General features: G+C 39.3%; 1 protein-coding gene across 12 annotated transcripts in view; it reads right to left on the bottom strand.

Moving 5' to 3' along the window:
* HUWE1 (HECT, UBA and WWE domain containing E3 ubiquitin protein ligase 1) overlaps window positions 1-18573 on the bottom strand; it is a 179513-nt gene that overhangs the window by 39227 nt on the left and 121713 nt on the right. For all 12 annotated transcript variants that reach the window (XM_066249119.1, XM_066249128.1, XM_066249122.1 and 9 more), the window contains 15 exons: window positions 17363-17579; window positions 16484-16606; window positions 15618-15855; window positions 14998-15228; window positions 13512-13634; window positions 12917-13012; window positions 12093-12362; window positions 10179-10331; window positions 8371-8498; window positions 8123-8204; window positions 7113-7289; window positions 6290-6449; window positions 5659-6017; window positions 1836-2031; window positions 485-652 (listed from right to left, as the gene is read on the bottom strand). In XM_066249119.1, the coding sequence (XP_066105216.1) occupies window positions 485-652; window positions 1836-2031; window positions 5659-6017; window positions 6290-6449; window positions 7113-7289; window positions 8123-8204; window positions 8371-8498; window positions 10179-10331; window positions 12093-12362; window positions 12917-13012; window positions 13512-13634; window positions 14998-15228; window positions 15618-15855; window positions 16484-16606; window positions 17363-17579 (2721 nt within the window). The remainder of the gene's footprint in view (window positions 1-484; window positions 653-1835; window positions 2032-5658; window positions 6018-6289; window positions 6450-7112; window positions 7290-8122; window positions 8205-8370; window positions 8499-10178; window positions 10332-12092; window positions 12363-12916; window positions 13013-13511; window positions 13635-14997; window positions 15229-15617; window positions 15856-16483; window positions 16607-17362; window positions 17580-18573) is intronic.

An 18573-nucleotide genomic window follows, 5' to 3' on the forward strand; every position in this document is an offset into this window, starting at 1 on the left:
ACTGTTCCCAGCTCTTTGAGTAATAGAGATGTTTTGTTTTGTAGAATAAAAACATAAGAGACTTCGTGGTATAGTATTTTATTTTTAACCTGCTAACATGATACTATTATCTCTTTTTAAATCATTGTTCATTTTCTCTACTAGATGGGATGCAATCTTCCAGGACAGAACTCTGGCAATCTCCTTATCTTTATTATTCATGACTTCTTACAGAAAACACTTACTCTATGGTGACTGCCAGGGACGGGGTGGGGTGGAGAAACCCTACAGGCCCAACCTCCACCAGGTTAGGTGACTTGCTCTAGGACTCACCACCATGCTGGCACCTGTCATACTATATTACTATTAGCATCTTTAGAGAAGGGCACTGTGTGGCTTATTCATCTTGATTCTTTGAGCATGGGCACATAATGAGTGTTCACTAAGCATGAGCTGGTTAAAATGGGGCAAAGTGGCCAGCCTCCTGGATGGGCTAGTGACATACCTTCCTCTGGAGCATGGTATGCAGCCAGGGCATTCAGCATGTCGTAGATCACTTCTTTGATAGCATCAGGAATGACAGGCAGAGGTGAGGGTTTCAAAGGGGTTGTTTTCACTAGCTGTACAGCATTAGGGCCTTTAATTCTAAGATTCTCGAACTCATCATCTGAAGCTAAGGCAAAGTAAGACAGAAAAATCAGTTAATAGTGAACTGGTACCTATACCTAACAAATACTTAGAAGGGGACTTACATAATATAAGCTTGGGACAGGAGGCCATTTCCAGTGTTTGAGTAGCCTATCAGAAAGTCTGGCTTTCACATTCTCTAAATCCCACTGGTTTTAATATGGCTGTACCAAATGGTAAAAAGAGTATATATAGGCTTTGGAGTTGGGGAGACTTTGTTTTAAAATCCAGTTCTATTACAGGATCATGGCCAAACTACGTCCAATAATCCTCAAGTTTCGCCTACTTGAAATATGAGGATTAAATGATATCATACATGCCCAGCACAGGGTCAGGCACACTGAGGTTCCAAAAATACAGAGCCCCTTCACACCCAACTTTTCACTAAAAGTTTTCTCACAACCCTACAGAAATGTTGAAAGGCGAGTAAATAAACATTTATATACTTTTCATTTAGAATCACCATTTGTCCACCTCTAAATATGTTTATCTGCACCTCCTAACATCAAGGATATTTTTCTACATAACCACAATACCATCACAACACCCAAGAAATTTAACACGGATAAGATTATATTATCTAATGAAAGTCAGTATCCAAATGTCTACAAATCTCCTCTATTTGGATCCAGAATCACATCAAGATTGTTGGTGATTATGTTTCTAGCCTCCTTTTACCTAGGAAATCCTTGCATTTTTCCTTACAATAAATTAATATTTTTAAAGAATCGAAGCCAGTTTACTTACAGAATGTCTCAATTTCTTTATCTAATTGTTTCCTCATAATTAAAAAAGGCCAAACACTTTAGCAAAAATATATTATTTTATACACTTCCTACTGTATCATGAGTCATTTTTTCATTTGGTCCTCAATTATCATTTGTATCTATAAACCATACACTGTATGTAAGCCCTGCTACCACACAGTTCTTGGAAAGCAAGGACTGCACTGGATGAATCCTTGGTATCTCTTGTAGAGATTATCATAGGGCAAGGACCACAGAAGTTATTCAAGTACCTCTGAATTGATACACGTGATCAACCAGCCAATGTCCCAATGCTTGCCGATGAAGGCTTTCCAAGTTATAAATTTCTTCACAGAAAATCTCAGGAGTTATACCAGGCCACAAACTTCAATGACTCAAAGGCCAGGAGAAGGGGACACTTACCAGTTCCTGAGCCTCGGGGGGCTGGAAGGGCAATGCGGATACAGCAGTTGGCCACTTCTGTGAAAATGTCTGGATTGCGGCATGCAGCTGGCCCAAGGACACGGAGGATGTAGTTGATCTCCCGAGAGCCGAGGCTGCCAGACACAACACCTGAGGTAGTACTACCAGCTCCACTTGTAGCTGCTGAGCGAACAACCTAGTAAAGAGGAGAAACATTGCTGAATAAATACCACTTTCCAAAAATACAATTGAATTCAAGGAAGACTTTCCAAGGAATAAAATACTAACCAAGCTCTGCCTGAAGACAGTGAATGACAGCTTTAGATTTTTCGGGGAAAGATAAAACTTGATCTTTCAAGTTCCATCCCTTCCCAACTCAAAAATTGGGTTACAGCAGTGGTTTTTTTTTCAGCCTTTTTATACATGGGGACCAGTGAAAATACAATTATGACGAGGATAGCTAAAGCAGAAATCACCCTGAGAATAAGCAAATTCAACCAAGATCACTGGGTCTATAATCTTCATACAACATCAGAGTGGTCAACTCTTTTGCAGACTGGCACGAGATTTCTGGCAGCCAGGCCGTGGACCAATGGTTGAAAAACACTGGCTTACAGCATTCAGTATACCCCCAAATTATAAATTAGACTTACAACATTAAGCATATTCCCAAATTATCAATTATTTGGCATATGATCTTTTAGAGAAATTAGGAAATAAATGGTGCAAATTTTAAAAATATGTAATACATTCATTTAGTGTATAAGAACAAAATTAAACACATTCTTTATGCCTCAAAGCCAATGATCAGTTTCAGATAATGATAGCCACAGGAGATATCAAACTGGATTATTTGCTTTGATATCACAGGGCCTAAATATGTTATGGTTTTGCTCTGCTCATAAAATAAAATGACTCTCATCATGTAAAATACAAGAAAGTATAAAGAAAACTCCATTGTATTTTCCATTACCTATTCCTTCATGAACTATGACCACAAAAATAAACATATTTTGGAATCTTAATGCTTTTCTTACCAAACCAACAGCTTTTTCTTTTTCCTTTTTTTTTTTTAGTGAGAGGAGGAGAGGCAGAGAGACTGACTCCGCATAGGCCCTGACCGGGATTCACCCAGCAAGCCCACTAGGGGTCAATGCTCTGCCCATCTGGGCCATTGTTCCATTGCTCAGCAATGGAGCCTTTTTTTTTAAACACTTGAGCCACAGAACCATATTCAGCACCTGAGGCCATCTTGCTCGAACCAACTGAGTCATGACTGCTAGAGAGAGAGAGAGAGAGAGAGAAAGAGAAAGAAAGGGGAAGAGGAGGGGTGGAGAAGCAGAGGGTCACTTCTCCTGTGTGTCCTGGCCAGGAATTGAACCTAGGACATCCACACATTGGGCCAATGCTCTACCACTGAGCCAAGTGACCACGGCCCAGAAGAAGCTCTTTAGTTTGGCATATTAATCCTTCTATCTTGCCTGTCAGGCTGCAATTATAAAACAGCACTCACTTTTTAAATACAAAAAAGTATAATTTCACTATAAACATGTGCTACAATCTGTTTATCCAGTCCTCTGCCAGATATCAGACCTCTAGTTTCTTGATATCACAAGCAATTCTAGTTAACATTTTTGTATATGTATCTCGGCATACTTGACTTTAAGTTCTTACCCACATTTCTAGGTTAAAGGGTATCTTAAACTGACTACCAAACTGCCTTCCAATGTGGCTGCACCAATTTCCCAGTCCTACCAAAAGTAAGAGTATGCCTGGTTTTCCACACCTGTAGCTGCAATGAATTATCAAGCATTTACATTTTGACAACTCAGTATGTTAAAATTGCCACTGACCTTCCTTTGTTCCCAACAGCCCCAAATACAATTTCCTTTAAGTGTGGGGTTTTCCTCATCCAACAAGAACCTGTATTTTTTTTCCCTAGCATTTAAAAAGTTGTATAAACTTAAAATAAACATCGCAACTAGTGTATTTTTAAGTTAGAATCTTGTTTTTTATGTCAAGCTGTTTCCGGACCTTGGATCAGTTGCACATGCTACCTTTAACAGCTTTCCTTCTTTCAATTCTGTTCATGTCAGGTGAAATCAAACAGGCTGGGTGAAAAAGATCTAAAGAATGTGTGTGTATGCATACACACTCATGAAATGGAATCAGCCTTCTGACAAATGAGTTAAAAAATATTTATACCTAGCCTGACCATGTGGTGGCGCAGTGGATAGAGCATAGGCCTGGGACACTGAGGAAACACTGAGGTCAACATCTTGAGCATGGGATCATATACACGACTCCATGGTCACTCGCTGGCTTGAGCAAGAGGTCTCTGACTCTGCTGTAGCCCCCCAGTCAAGGCATATATGAGAAGGCACATATGAGAAAGCAGTCAATGAACAACTAAGGTGCCACAAATATATGAGTTGATGCTTCTCATCTCTCTCCCTTCCTGTCACTATCTCTCTGAAAAAAAAAAGTGTGTGCGTGTTGTATGTGTGTGTATATATATATTTACACTTTTTGATTCAATTTCTAAGAATCTCTAAGAAAAATAGTCTTAAACATGACAAAGCTATATGCAAAAAAAGGCATGTTGCAATATTATTTATACATGTAGAAACCAATGTCCCAAGAGAGGAAAACAGACATGAAGTCTAGTAACATTCACATGATGAATGTTGACAAAGAATTAGCAGAAGGACAATTTTTACAAGTACTGAGGAAAAGTCTTACTAGTAAAATATTTATCCCTGAACCCCTCCATTTACACCTTAATGTTTATATTATAAATGTTTCTATATTTTCTGATTACTTTGTCATTGCTTCCACTCCTTTATATGCTTCTAAAGTAAACACATAAGCCTCAGTTTTATGAAATGCACAATGGGTGTTTGTAAAAAGCTTCCCACAGTGTTTGGCAATCAGAAACATTCCAAAAATTTCACAACTATTATAACCCCTAAAGACAATATTTGGAAAATAGCTCTTGAGTGAACACATGAGAAGCACTCCTACAAAGGAATGATTTTTAAGATAAGATATGACCTTAGTGGAAGGTATTCCAATTCTTTTTTTTTTTTTTTTTTTTTTTCTTCCATTTTTTTCATTTTTTCATTTTTCTGAAGCTGGAAACGGGGAGAGACAGTCAGACAGACTCCCGCATGCGCCCGACCGGGATCCACCCGGCACGCCCACCAGGGGCGATGCTCTGCCCACCAGGGGGCGATGCTCTGCCCATCCTGGGCGTCGCCATATTGCGACCAGAGCCACTCTAGCGCCTGAGGCAGAGGCCACAGAGCCATCCCCAGCGCCCGGGCCATCTCTGCTCCAATGGAGCCTTGGCTGCGGGAGGGGAAGAGAGAGACAGAGAGGAAAGCGCGGCGGAGGGGTGGAGAAGCAAATGGGCGCTTCTCCTGTGTGCCCTGGCCGGGAATCAAACCCGGGTCCTCCGCACGCTAGGCCGACGCTCTACCGCTGAGCCAACCGGCCAGGGCTCCAATTCTTTACTAACAATTTTTGGTTCAAGAAACTTATATTGCCAGAGAGAACTTACTAGATAAGAACTAATACTATAGTAAACTTAAGGGTAGAAATATCTACTTTCCAGTTCTTTTTTCATGTCATTCATTGGGATCATCTACTATAGCTACGGCAAGCACCTACGCATACAGCTGGGAAATTTTGCTGAGCAGGGCATATAGTCGACATATCTAGCTACAGATCCTAGAAGAACCAGAAGTCTATCTGTTCTGAAACAAAGGAGAACATAGGTATGATGTAAAGCTGTATCAGCATCTGACACCAAATGACCCACCTTTTCCATGGTATGACGAAGGGTGCAGGGGTCCTCAATAATGTGTCTTAAGAGAAGAGTGACCAGAGGAGTAAACCCATTGAAGCCTGAGCTCTGGGTCAAATTCAAGATCATGCGAGTGCTCTTCAGCTCTGCAAACATCATGGCATATTTGTGGTCTCGGGTGAGCCTCAGGCAGAGGCGGAGGGTAGCATGCAAAGTGTCTGGATCCACAGGGACTCCTAGCATGCTCACGCAGGCCCGGATTAAAACAGTCACCATATCCTCTGTCAGGCCCTGGATCAGGATCTCCCCGATTTTTGTTTCGTCCAAGCTTGTCTCCTTTTCAGTATTTGTACTCTCTAGGGCCAGTGGGGTATCTACAAATGGGGAAGTAGGGTTCAGAGAGTTTAACTTGACAATTCCTCCCACATCGCTCCTTCCTAAGTGAAGTGCTTGGGCCCTATGAAGAACAACATACTAAAACCAACTCTAAGACCAGAGGGAAAAGCATATAAAAAGGAGGATTGTGTATCTTAAAGTAATCAAGCAATGGTTGATAAGAAACAACAATGAAATCGGTTAGAACTTAAGCCATAGCACACTAGTTTCATGTAAACACTCCTTGAAAGATTCAAACCTGAGTCCATACCATTGATTTTATTTTCTTTACGCTTGATATCCATTTCTTTGCTTTCTTCCAGAGTCTTCTCTAGTTCCTGTCCATTGCTGTTTTTAGAGTTTTTATTCAGCCGTGGTACTCTTAGCAGAGTCAGCATCACGGGGCGCCGGTTCCCTGTTTCTTCATTAACCTAGTAATTCAAACAGACAAAAATATCTCTACCAAAAAAAGGAACTATGGCAAGGGCATTATTAGAACTCAAGCAAGATGTATCAACAACAAGGAACCCTGGCAATTTAAACCATCCTTACCATTTACAGAGAGAAAGCATGAAGATTCCTAGAAGGTTAAGTGGCATACATAAGGCCCTATAATGAACTGTAAACTTTCCAACAGGGCAGACACTATCCCTAACCACTCCCTAATCCTCGACTACACAATTGGAATCATTTCCAGGTGCAACAGTATCAAATTGCCAGACTCACGGTCTATCTGATGACTTTAGGGCAGGCGTCCCCAAACTGTGGCCCCACTGAGGCCATTTATCCGGCACCCACCGCACTTTCGGAAGGGGCACCTCTTTCATTGGTGGTCACTGACAGGAGCCTGTATGTGGCGGCCCTCCAACGGTCTGAGGGACAGTGAACTGGCCCCTGTGTAAAAAGTTTGGGGACCTCTGCTTTAGGGTGACTCAGTTCTGTGAAAACTATAGCCAATTTAGTAGTGGCATGGTAGTATTACTCTTTATAACATGTCAGGACTGCTGGTTCAGGAAGAAGGAAACCAAAAGGCATACCTATACCTAGTACTTACCCTCCTTTCAAAATATTTCCAGTATTGAATGAGCATGTACCTGAACCATTGTAGTGAACTGGACAGTATATCTTCTTCGGCCTGCAGTGAAACGAACACTTGTCTCTCCAGACTTCCAGGCAGAATCGATAGTGCTGTTGTTGCTTGCACTGTAACTACACCAACGTCCAGAGCGGTCATCAAACCAGCGCCAGTTGTTGTTGTTGGACTGTAAGTACTAAATATAAGAGCACAAAGTTTTCTACAAGGTTGGTTGTTACGACGAAAAAATAATTTCATCAGTGTTCGTTGTTAAAACTAATTCAGGAAAAAGAAACATACTGAACATTTGGTATATTTTGAGAACCAAGAGAGAAATTTTTGAAATTAACCCTCATATTCCTGAGCTTCTCCACAGGCACAAAACCCTTTATACTAGCAGTTTTCAACTGCTGGTCTGCCAGAAATTTTATGCCGGTCTGCGAAAGAGTCAACCACTCTGATGTTGTATGAAGATTATAGAACTAATGATCTTAGTCAAATTTGCTTATGCTCAGGGTGATTTCTGGCTTAGCAGCCCCCAAAATAATTCTCTTATTTTCATTTTCACCAGTCCCTAAAAGTGTAAAAAGGTTGAAAACCACTGCTCTGTACCCTTATCCTGTGATCCTCTTTCTTTTTGTTTCCACAAAAGAGGAATGTTACTTTAGATGTACTGGAACAAAATACCTCTTTCTGAGAAAGGAGTGAGATAATGTGACATATGTGATCTTCATATAAGGAGCACTTGCTGCACACTCAGTCCTTTACATAACAGAAGAGCCAATCCTTCTCTGCACACAACTTTTACATTTACTTCCAGGATAAGTTCTTGGGCCCTTTAGTGAGAAGTGCTATAAAACATATTTCTAACGCTCCATTCAAAAGAGAAATCTAGCTGTCAATATCCCCCAAGAGATTTATTCCTTGATAGAGGAATCATTACATTCTTTACCACTCTTCTATATTCTCTGTTGGTCTACTCTTGCTTCAAGAAACAGTTCTGCTAACCATATACACTATATTACGTACCTTAGTCATTTGGGCTCTCCTTTTTGAGGAGATGGCTGTCTTTTCATAGAAATCAATCAGAAGCAACACTGGGGTGATCCACCTAAGAAAGAAGAAATGACTTACTCTGAATGAGCCAGAAACCTATACACAACATGGGAAAACTTATCTTGACTTCATCAGGCACCTCACAAGTTTCAAGTTACCCATATTTGCCCCATACACACCCCAGAAAAACAGAAGTGAAACCAGGATACAGGGTCACTCACTTTGGGGTCTGGACCTCCTTTTGCTCCTTGGCAGCCTGTAGGCAGGGCTGAACCACTTCCAAGAGTTTGATTAGGACATTAAGGATGCCACTAGATTCAACCACCCAAGCACAAGGTAGCTTCAACTCCTGATCGATTAATCAAAGAGAAAAATAAATAAAACAAATACCAACTTCTACTCAATAATCAGAGGGGTGAACACTAACAGAATTAGTTGAATTCAAATTCTATCTGTATTTGTACCAGCTATGTGATCTGAGATGAATTACTTAAATTCTCTAGGCCTTTTTATCCTCAGGGATCAAAGGAAATAATTTATACCTCCAGGGTTATTGTGATGATTATATGAAGCTATATATTCAAAGTGCCCAAGATAGTGTCTGGCATATCAGTATGTGCTTGATATGGAAACTTTACTAGTATCATAAATACCATTAAGGACTGTCATGTAGGCTATACAGTGTTAATTTAACTATGTTGAAGTTGAATAGCTTCTGATTTACAAAGAACCTTTATAATATCTGACGGAATATGGAATAATTAAACACAGCCACCCAGTTAATGGTTCCCCCTCCAGGTCCACACTAAAGTGTTACTAATAACAGGAAACCAACAGAAGCAAATTAAATTCCCAACAACTGGTAATTTCTTAAATAAACGAGATTTCTAAAAGATGGAATAGCATACTGCTCACAAAAATTTGGGGATATTTCAAAATGAGTATGAAACGATAAAAAAAAGGAAGCTTTTGATTTTTTTATTAAACAAGAACATCAGAAAAGCAAACAAGTCAAAGAAAGTTGTTTGATTATGCAAATGAGATGCAAAACCAATTTTTATTTCATTGGTGAAAATGCACTATACAAAAGGCTGAAAGTACTGGAGTTTCTGCATGTTCCCTGACCCCCTAATTTTTGTGAGCAGTGTATATACATGACACAGTAATATTCATAATACAACACAGAGAGAAAATGTAACACTTTTAAAACAGTCTGACCCCAATTTTTAAAATACACAGAAAAAGGACTAGAAGAAAATGTAAGACTGTTACTTGCAATTTTTTATATTACAATGTTATGAGTTACACGCAGCATTCTGTACTTTGCAATCTAATTACAAATGCTTTAATAAGAACCACCATTTCTACCATAAGTGAAAGCCCCAAGTCTACATACAGACATATAGTTTGACACATATATTGAACTTTACTCTCAAGTTACAGTAACTTAGGTTTTACATTAAATATGACAAATAAAGTCATTTGTTCAAAATCAATTGTCTACTAATTCTCCTACATTGGTTAGGACAAGAACATGTCCTGGCCAAATAACTATTGTCCCTACAAATAATCTGCTAACTGACCAAGTACAAAGAATAGTTAAGATTCTATCTGATGCCTATTACCCAATTCTTGCCATCTACCACACTCCGGCTGCCATTTAGATTTCCTCAGAGAGACCAAAAGTATTCCACAAAGGAACTACGACAGTCATTCTAAAAACCTCTTTTAATGACTACCCCCAAATCCTCTAAGACTCAATTCAATTATTAACACTTGTTCCAAGAAGGCTATCTCTCATTATCTAGAAGTGGTGTATATGCCCTCCCCGAACTCATTGTTTTTACCATTCATGCACAGAGCTGTATTTCGTACTTAATTATGTGTGTTAAGCCTATTAGAAATTGCAAGCTCATGAAATGCAGAGATCATGCCTTACATTTCCCTCCATCTTCTTCAGTGTCTCAAATAACAGGTGTTCAGTAATTCTAATGAATTAATCAGAGGGACCAAAAGATCTAAATCTTACCTCAAAAAGCAGTGTTAAAAGCAAGATTCTAGTAGCCAAATTGGATGCTTGGGGCAGGGTGGCCATCTGACTGATCCACTCTGACACAGTTTTTGTGTCGCTTGTTGTCAGCGGAAGAGCAGCTTTGATCAATACATCAGCAGCTTCCCATACCTAGAAAGCAGAGTGGCCAAGTCATATAACTATAGACAGAGTATAAGGTTTGTCAAAACATCTTCAACCTTGTAAAACACTCCACCCTCAACATATTTACCAAAAGAGGGTGGGTAAATAATATATTTACCACTGAGATTTAATGTCTGTATTAAAATATATATGCTACCATAGGACAATCTCTGAAGATTATTTTCTTAGGTTTAGATTAAAAGAAGCCTAAATCCTAAATGAAAGAAAATGAGTATTTAAAAAAAATTCTGATCCATATGGTCAACTCCACAAAGATTCTATCGATTTAGACTTCCATCAGTAATTGTTCAATATATTCTGCTCTGGAGTTAAAAAACAAAACTCCAGATTGTCAGAAATCTTGGTCTTTAGTTTGTACAATTTTTTGTAATGAATTTTATATAATTGCTCTTTTCTGTAAGGTTTTAGTTTTCCTAAAATAATTTCTTTTTTAAAAAAGATTTTATTGACTTTATAGAGGGGGGGATGTGAGAAGTATCAACTCATAGTTGTTTCACTTTAGTTGTTCATTGGTTGCTTATCGTTACGTGCTTTGACCTGGCAAGCCCATGGTTTCAAACCAGTGACCTCAGCATTCTAGGTCTACGCTCTATCCACTGCACCACCACAGGCCAGGCTTAAAATCATTTCTATATGCGCTTAATATAGATTAAAGATAACTAAATCTCAGGCAAAGCTTGTGAAAAAAAATGGTTTATCCAGTTTGTCTTTTACTTTTTTTTTTTTTGTCTTTTACTTTTTTGATGTTCCCATAAAGTCATGACCATGTACATCACTTTCTGGTTTCTTCCTCTATGTCTCACCTTTAAAAAAATATAGAACAAGATTCCAAGAATAAAACCAAAATGTTAACTGGCTATCTGGGTGGGAATTTAGAGAATTTGTTTCTTACCCTACTCCTACAATTAGTATACATTGATTTCTTTTTTTTTTTTTAAATAAATTTTTATTAATGGTAATGGGATGACATTAATAAATCAGGGTACATATATTCAAAGAAAACATGTCTAGGTTATTTTGTCATTAAATTATGTTGCATACCCCTCGCCCAAAGTCAGATTGTCCTCCGCCACCCTCTATCTAGTTCTCTGTGCCCCTCCCCCTCCCCCTAACTCTCTCCCTCCCTCCCTCCCTCCCTCCCTCCCTCCCTCCCATGTCCTCCCTCCCCCCACCCCTGGTAACCACCACACTCTTGTCCATGTCTCTTAGTCTCATTTTTATGTTCCACCAATGTATGGAATCATGTAGTTCTTGTTTTTTTCTGATTTACTTATTTCACTCCTTATAAATACATTGATTTCATAATGAGGAAAAAACTGCTTAAAAAAAGACAAATACCAGGCTACAACTTATTATCAGAATGGGAAAACTCATTTGTCAAAGTGGTTGCTGCATGCGAAAAAAAAAACATTTTACTCTTAGTCCACAGGGCTTATCCCGGCTCAGAAGTGAGGCAATATTTTGGATATTTAAGATGAATCTAAGAAGAAATGCCTAGAAATAGCTTTGGCTTTTTCTTTCAAAACATTTTGGTGATGTAGTCAATTTACTTTTTGCAGGAACACTCTCAAGAAAGAGCTAGATCAGCAGATCTAAAAACCTCAAGGAGAGAATACATTGATATTGGGTGAAATACAAAAATATTGACTTAAAAATAAAATCAGGTTTTAATAGGTGGCAGGAAATCCACTTTATATACTCCTCTCATCTGGCCAATGCAGAGCTTACCTGATTGACTACTTGCTTCAGAATCATGTCTCGATAGTCTGCGCCATTACGTTTTATTGCTGTCATAATCAGATCACACACCCGGTACACTGTATCTGGCAGCTCATCAAGAAGATGGAAGCAACCTGGCAACATGGTATCTGTAAAAGTGTGCAGCTCATCTTGCTCCAATGGATCAGCATCTTGGAACTTCTCTAAACATTTAGCCTCTTCCTCTTCCTGCTTTTCCCGAGCTTTCCGTTCCTCTTCCTCCTTCCGGCAAGCAACTTCCTGGAGGCAGGGAAGAAAGAGTGATAGCATACGGAAGAGTTGAGGGAAGAAAGATGCGGAAGACTCTAGGAATGTACTTGCTCTATCACATGAATGCCCTCTACTTTCTCTTTAAGCAAGTGAGTGGCAATGAGTAGGAGGGTAGTCACAAAGGCTAAGCCAAGACAGTGAAAGCAGAGTTGTGGGAAACGGCATCTCTAAACACTAAAGCACTGCCAATTTATTCACAGTATCCTACATAATGGTTTATAGACACTGTCCTGTGTTCTCTGCCAGTAGAGCAAACAGAAATGACTGTTACCTAAAAACAGCCAAATGTAGCTTAATGGGTACAACCAAGTACATTCTGGGTTTCTTCTTTAACAATCTGCCCCACTTAAAGCTTTAGGTTCATACAATGTGGATCAGTGATGGCAAGATTGGGATAAGTGAGTACTCCCATTTCTTTTTTTAGACTTTATTTCCACCAGTTACATTGCAGTAGTAGGAGAATGTTCATAGAAATACTACGGTTAATGTGTCATATACTTTTGAATGCCTTGTATTCTAGTTACCTCAGGTGACTCTGCTCTTTGATCCATTGGGATATCCTGTCCCAGAGACATGGCAATAGCTCTCATCATCTGGTCCTCTTCAGACATACTCAGATCCTACAGAGCAAAAACAGAAAACTCAGCAACCATACATACCTCAACTCATAAGGAATCAGACATCCTTGCTGAAGCTGTAGAGAAGGGACCCTGAATGCTGCTCTCTAGAGTTAAACCCAACTAGGCTTACCTGGTCTCTATAAGAACAGAACGAGAAAATCACAATGAAATTAAGTATAGGAAGGAGGCTATGATGTGACCACCTATTCTGCATCATAGAAAAAGAGATCCTCTTCTATGGCTTTCTGACTGTGGATAATTGAAGAGTTCTTCTGAAAATAAAGTCTAGTAATTTGCATGGCTGGGAAATAAGAAACTTTTGCTGATTATATTCCAGAGTTAGAAGAGTTATCATGAAAAGAAAATATTGGCATGGAGAAGTCTGAAAATGAGAAGCAGTTTACGGAAGGGAAGACCAGCAACAGAAACACGAAAGAAGAAAAGCACGTCAGCAGCCATATTAATGTCCTAAAAGACTAGAACCGCTGAGCCAACTCACCCGAACAACTCCTCCCATGATCGGGGGAGGGTGGGATAGAAGGTACTCTGTGGCCTGCTCCATGGTGCTGGTGTTCAACAGGGCCTCCATGGCATGTTCCCTTGTGAAGCCCATGTCCATGAGCTACAAAAAAAAACCCAAACACATTTTTAAAAGAAAGGAACCCCTTCTGGATGGAAATAAGTTTTTCTAACTTAATGTGAACTGAGAACATTAATGTGCTAAGACAGGTAACATGAATGGACTTGTCTACTTGGTGCTTCCACAGCATTTGAACATTAGAGCTACACAATGGGGCAGATGATTCTCAATTCCATCCTCTAAGAAAATGGGGTTAGATAATTATTACCATCAACAGGATTATTTTAATTCGAAAATCATACGAAAGAAGCAAAAATTGGTCCCACTTTTCTATAAAACAAACTGGCAATAAGAGCCTGAAAAAGTGACCCAGGTTTTCTATCACTAGGAAATAATCATAAGATGTACAGCAGGGGTGCCCAAACTACGGGCCCGCGGGCCACATGCAGCCCCCTGAGGCCATTTATCCGGCCCTCGCAGCACTTCCGGAAGGGGCAACTCTTTCATTGGTGGTCAGTGAGAGGAGCATAGTTCCCATTGAAATACTGGTCAGTTTGTTGATTTAAATTTACTTGTTCTTTATTTTAAATATTGTATTTGTTCCCGTTTTGGTTTTTTACTTTAAAATAAGATATGTGCAGTGTGCATGGGGATTTGTTCATAGTTTTTTTTTATAGTCCGGCCCTCCAACGGTCTGAGGGACAGTGAACTGGCCCCCTGTGTAAAAAGTTTGGGGACCTCTGATGTACAGAAAGATTTGTACCAAAAGAAACTACATACCACAGCTTTACAACATCAAATAAGGAAATCAACACCTAACAATAAAAGAATGCTAAGACATTAAAAAAACCCTTTTCTTAATGACAGCAGTATAATTGTACATATTATATGTTGTTAACTACATAAAAATTAGGCATAGAACTACGTGGTAAAAAAGAGAACACAATAATTACCTTGTGTGGTGACATGAGTGCCTTTTAAAAATAGTCTGCTGTATATCTAAATTTTCTGAAAGTATTTATTACTGTTATGATAGAAAATGTGGCATGTATAGATAGAAGACATATTTAAGCAGAACTGAACATAAAAAGAACACACATACAATCACACAAATTCCCGGAGGAATTATGATAAATACTCTTTTGAGATTGAAATGTCAGGTTCATGAGTGCTCCCTCCCACCTCCGCCTCCCACTGCTTCTGCCTTACAATATTCCAAATGTGGTTTATATTATTTATTTAAAGATGAAAAAATAAACACTATAGAGAAATATCAAATTTAAATCTATCTCCTGGCTAACAGGTCCAGGCACTTGGTGGCATGTAAACTTAGAAAACTCAAAGCATCGCAGCCCATCAGGTACAAAGTCTGGGCCCTGGAATGTCAGCCAGGCCAGCATTCTACCTGTTGCAGTTGCTGCTGGTTGACTTGAGGATCACGGCGGGAACCACCTTCCTCTTGTCCTGTATCCTCTTCTCCTCGAGACCCCTCCTTTTCTTTGCTCAATCTCTCTCGAATTACAGGCTCTCCTCGGAGGATGTGGCACAGGATGGCAAGCATGGACTCAGCCATTCGCCCACCATACACCTTCAGGGGTTTCCGGTTCCACAGGTTCTTAATGCAAGTAAATGCTGCCTATAAATCATTTGAAAAACTGTGTGAAAATCATTTTGCCTCAATTCAAAGCCCTGTTAGGAATAAGCTAAAGACCTATGGGCCAATCCTTCCACAATCAGGGCCAACAACAAAATCATCTGTCAGTACTGAGGAGGTCTAAGAAAGCACAGAGAAGGGGCATTTAATCTAACCTGAAAGTACCAATCTGAAGTTTACAGTTCAAATGTGTATACCACAGAAAAATCTCAAATGATATCTATCCCAAGCTCTAACGCAGCCCTATATGGGGAGGACGATCTAATGGTTCGCCAATAATTAACTTATTTCATTAAGGAGACCAAAACAGAGTGGAGGCTACTTAGTCAGCATGAGAAATTCCCCTTGGTTTTAGAATGCTAAATACTCACTTTCTGAGTTACCACAAGGAAACGGAGGGCACTGAATTGTGGAAAGTTCTGGACACTTCCAGGCAATTTGGCAGGCAGTGAATGTGGAGATTCAAGCACCGTGGTGGGATTCACCATCTTCTCCACCAGCATGAGCCAGGCATCTAGGAATTCTCCTGTGCCGTCAGGTAAGTCTGAATGTTCCAATCCTTCAGCGACAGGAACTTTGCCACCCATGGACAGAGCCCAGTTGAAGGTTCTAAATTTAAATAAGTATGGATAGAGAACATTAGAGATGGTAGTGGAAAGGACATTTGACAGGTTCCTAGTCTTTATATTGACATCACATGTCCCTCCTCTTGGAGCTATTGCTTCTAATCTCTTCATCATTTATTAGATTTACCCTTTTTTTGGTCTTTATTCTAGCTTTATTAAGATATTGTTGACATGTAAATTCAAGGAGGACAGTGACATAATTTGATATACATATATACTGCAAAATGATTACTTCTAGTATTCCTTTCAAAACCAAACAAAAAGTGAAATTTAGCTTAAAATTCTGACCAAGAGAAGCAGAAAAAGTATATTCAGAGAAACAACAGAAAAGGACAAGCCTATTAGAAAAGTATGTACCAGGCATTGGAAACCAAATGAGGAAAAGCAGAGCCCCTTCTTTCGAAAACCTCTAAGAAAGGCTGAATCCCACACCCTCTAAGGAAGATGGAGATAAAGAGGGCTAGTGCCCAGAACGTGAAAAGGTAGAACCAATGGGTATCTGTATGTACCCCACTGTCACACGATAGATGACTTAGAAAGTTGTGGGCTGGTAAGGAATACAGAGAAGACCGAACTGTGAAATGCTTCTTGGTGAAGCACTTGATCCTTACTCAAAAAGAGCATTGTGGCCTCCAGAGCAGAGAAATTTCTGTAGCATGAGATGGTAGGGATACTTCCTCTCATCAAACAGCATTGGGGATGTAAAACCAACTGAACAGATGAAGAATGTTAACCTGAAAAAGGAAGAAAAAAAAAACAACTCTCTGAGGCAGACACAGAAGCAATGGGAAATTCATGTAGAAGCCAAGAGTAAAATTTAATATAGCATCGAACTGACTGACAGACTGGTTAGAATGCAGGTGGGTGACTAGTCTGCTTACTAAAATTTCTAGAGTTTCTAAGTAGGCTCCCAACTACTAAAAATACAAGATTATTGAAATGTAGCTTGATAATAATGTTTTAAATATCTCTATATTCTAGACCAGTGGTAGTCAACCTGGTCCCTACCACCCACTAGTGGGCGTTCCAGCTTTCATGGTGGGTGGTAGCGGAGCAACCAAAGTATAAATAAAAAGATAGATTTAACTATAGTAAATTGTTTCATAAAGGTTTATGCTGCCAAACTTAGCAAAAATCCAACATAAAGTACTTGGTAAGTAATTATTATTATTATATGCTTTAACTTACTGTAACTCTGCTTTATAAATTTTATAAAGTAACTTCCCTACTTTATAAATCACCATTACTGTGGAACCAGTAGGTGGTTAGAAAATTTTACTACTAACAGAGATACAAAAGTGGGTGGTAGGTATAAAAAGGTTGACTGCCCCTGCTCTAGACTAAGGAGAACCACAATGAGTACCTTAAACTGTATTTGGCTAACACATCTAAACAAGGTCCCACCCAAGTCCTCTAATAACTCAGTGTTTCACTCTCCATTTAAGTAGAGAGGGAATCAATTTGATTCTGTATCTTAAGCAGAACCTCACCTGAAGCGGGGAGTAGGTGTATATGGTGGAGGCTGCCAAGACAAGCCCTTCGTGAGGAGCTTAGTGAGCGCCGAGGCTGTTGATCGAGCAGCAGGTGTGGGTGCTGTGGTGGTGCTGGCAGCATGATGGCTCCTTCTCTGGCGGACAGGAGACCCCACACAAAGTTTAACAAGGAGTCCAAATAGCTCAGCAAGTGCTCGGCCTAACCTAGAAGAGGCTGGAATCCAAAAGTTAGAATAAAGCTGTCAGTATTCTCAGAATTATATGTATAACAGATACATTACCATTACTACAATACCATTACCACCTAATTTCTATGCTGATCATTTCCTTCTACACAACACCTAGAAAACACTTGAATTTGTTTCTACATATGATAATCCAAAGAAAGGAAGTTAGGGAATAAATGGCTCTTTTAAAGGCAGGAGACAGAAAAACGTCTTGGCATTCAATTTATAACAAATGTGAAAGTCAAACAAAGTAAGCACTCCCACTGTTAGAGGAGGTATAAACTGAAACCATCTTTGCAGAGAGCAATGTAGCAATAAGAACTAGTTAAGTAGCTTGGCCTGTGGTGGTGCAGTGGGCAGAGTGTTGACCTGGAACGCTGAGGTGGCTGGTTTGAAACCCTGGGCTTGCCTGGTCAAGGCACATAATAAGCAAGCAATGAGCAACTAAAATGAAGCAACTATGAGTGATATTTCTCGCTCCCCTCTCTCTGTAAAATCAATAAATAAAATCTTAAAAAAAACTAGTTAAATAAATGATATATTTACTGGATTATGAAGTCACATAAAATGCCTACAGAGAACTTTAAAAATGGTAAAATGTTAATGACATAGACCAGAAAAGAACAGAATATACAATATATACTGTCCTATCACAACATTTTATATAAATGGTACCCAAAGAAAAAAAGACTGCTAGGAAAAGCATAAAAATTTTAAGTGGCTTTCTTAGGGTGTTAGGTAGATTGTAAGTATTTCAAATTTTCACTTTTGGAAGATGCTTTTCAGTATACATCAGTGATTTTTAATCAGCATGCTGCAAGATCTTTGAAATCATAAAATACCTGACTATTCAATCAGGGGCACTGATCTCTTTTCCCTTAGACAGTCAAATTAACAGAATGACAACAACACAACAATAGCTGTCGGGTATGAATGAATCAAAATTTTACCTATATTTTTGACAGGTGAGCAAAAAAATGT

Source organism: Saccopteryx bilineata, chromosome X, assembly GCF_036850765.1.
Source record: "Saccopteryx bilineata isolate mSacBil1 chromosome X, mSacBil1_pri_phased_curated, whole genome shotgun sequence".
In the NCBI taxonomy this organism is placed as follows: domain Eukaryota; kingdom Metazoa; phylum Chordata; class Mammalia; order Chiroptera; family Emballonuridae; genus Saccopteryx; species Saccopteryx bilineata.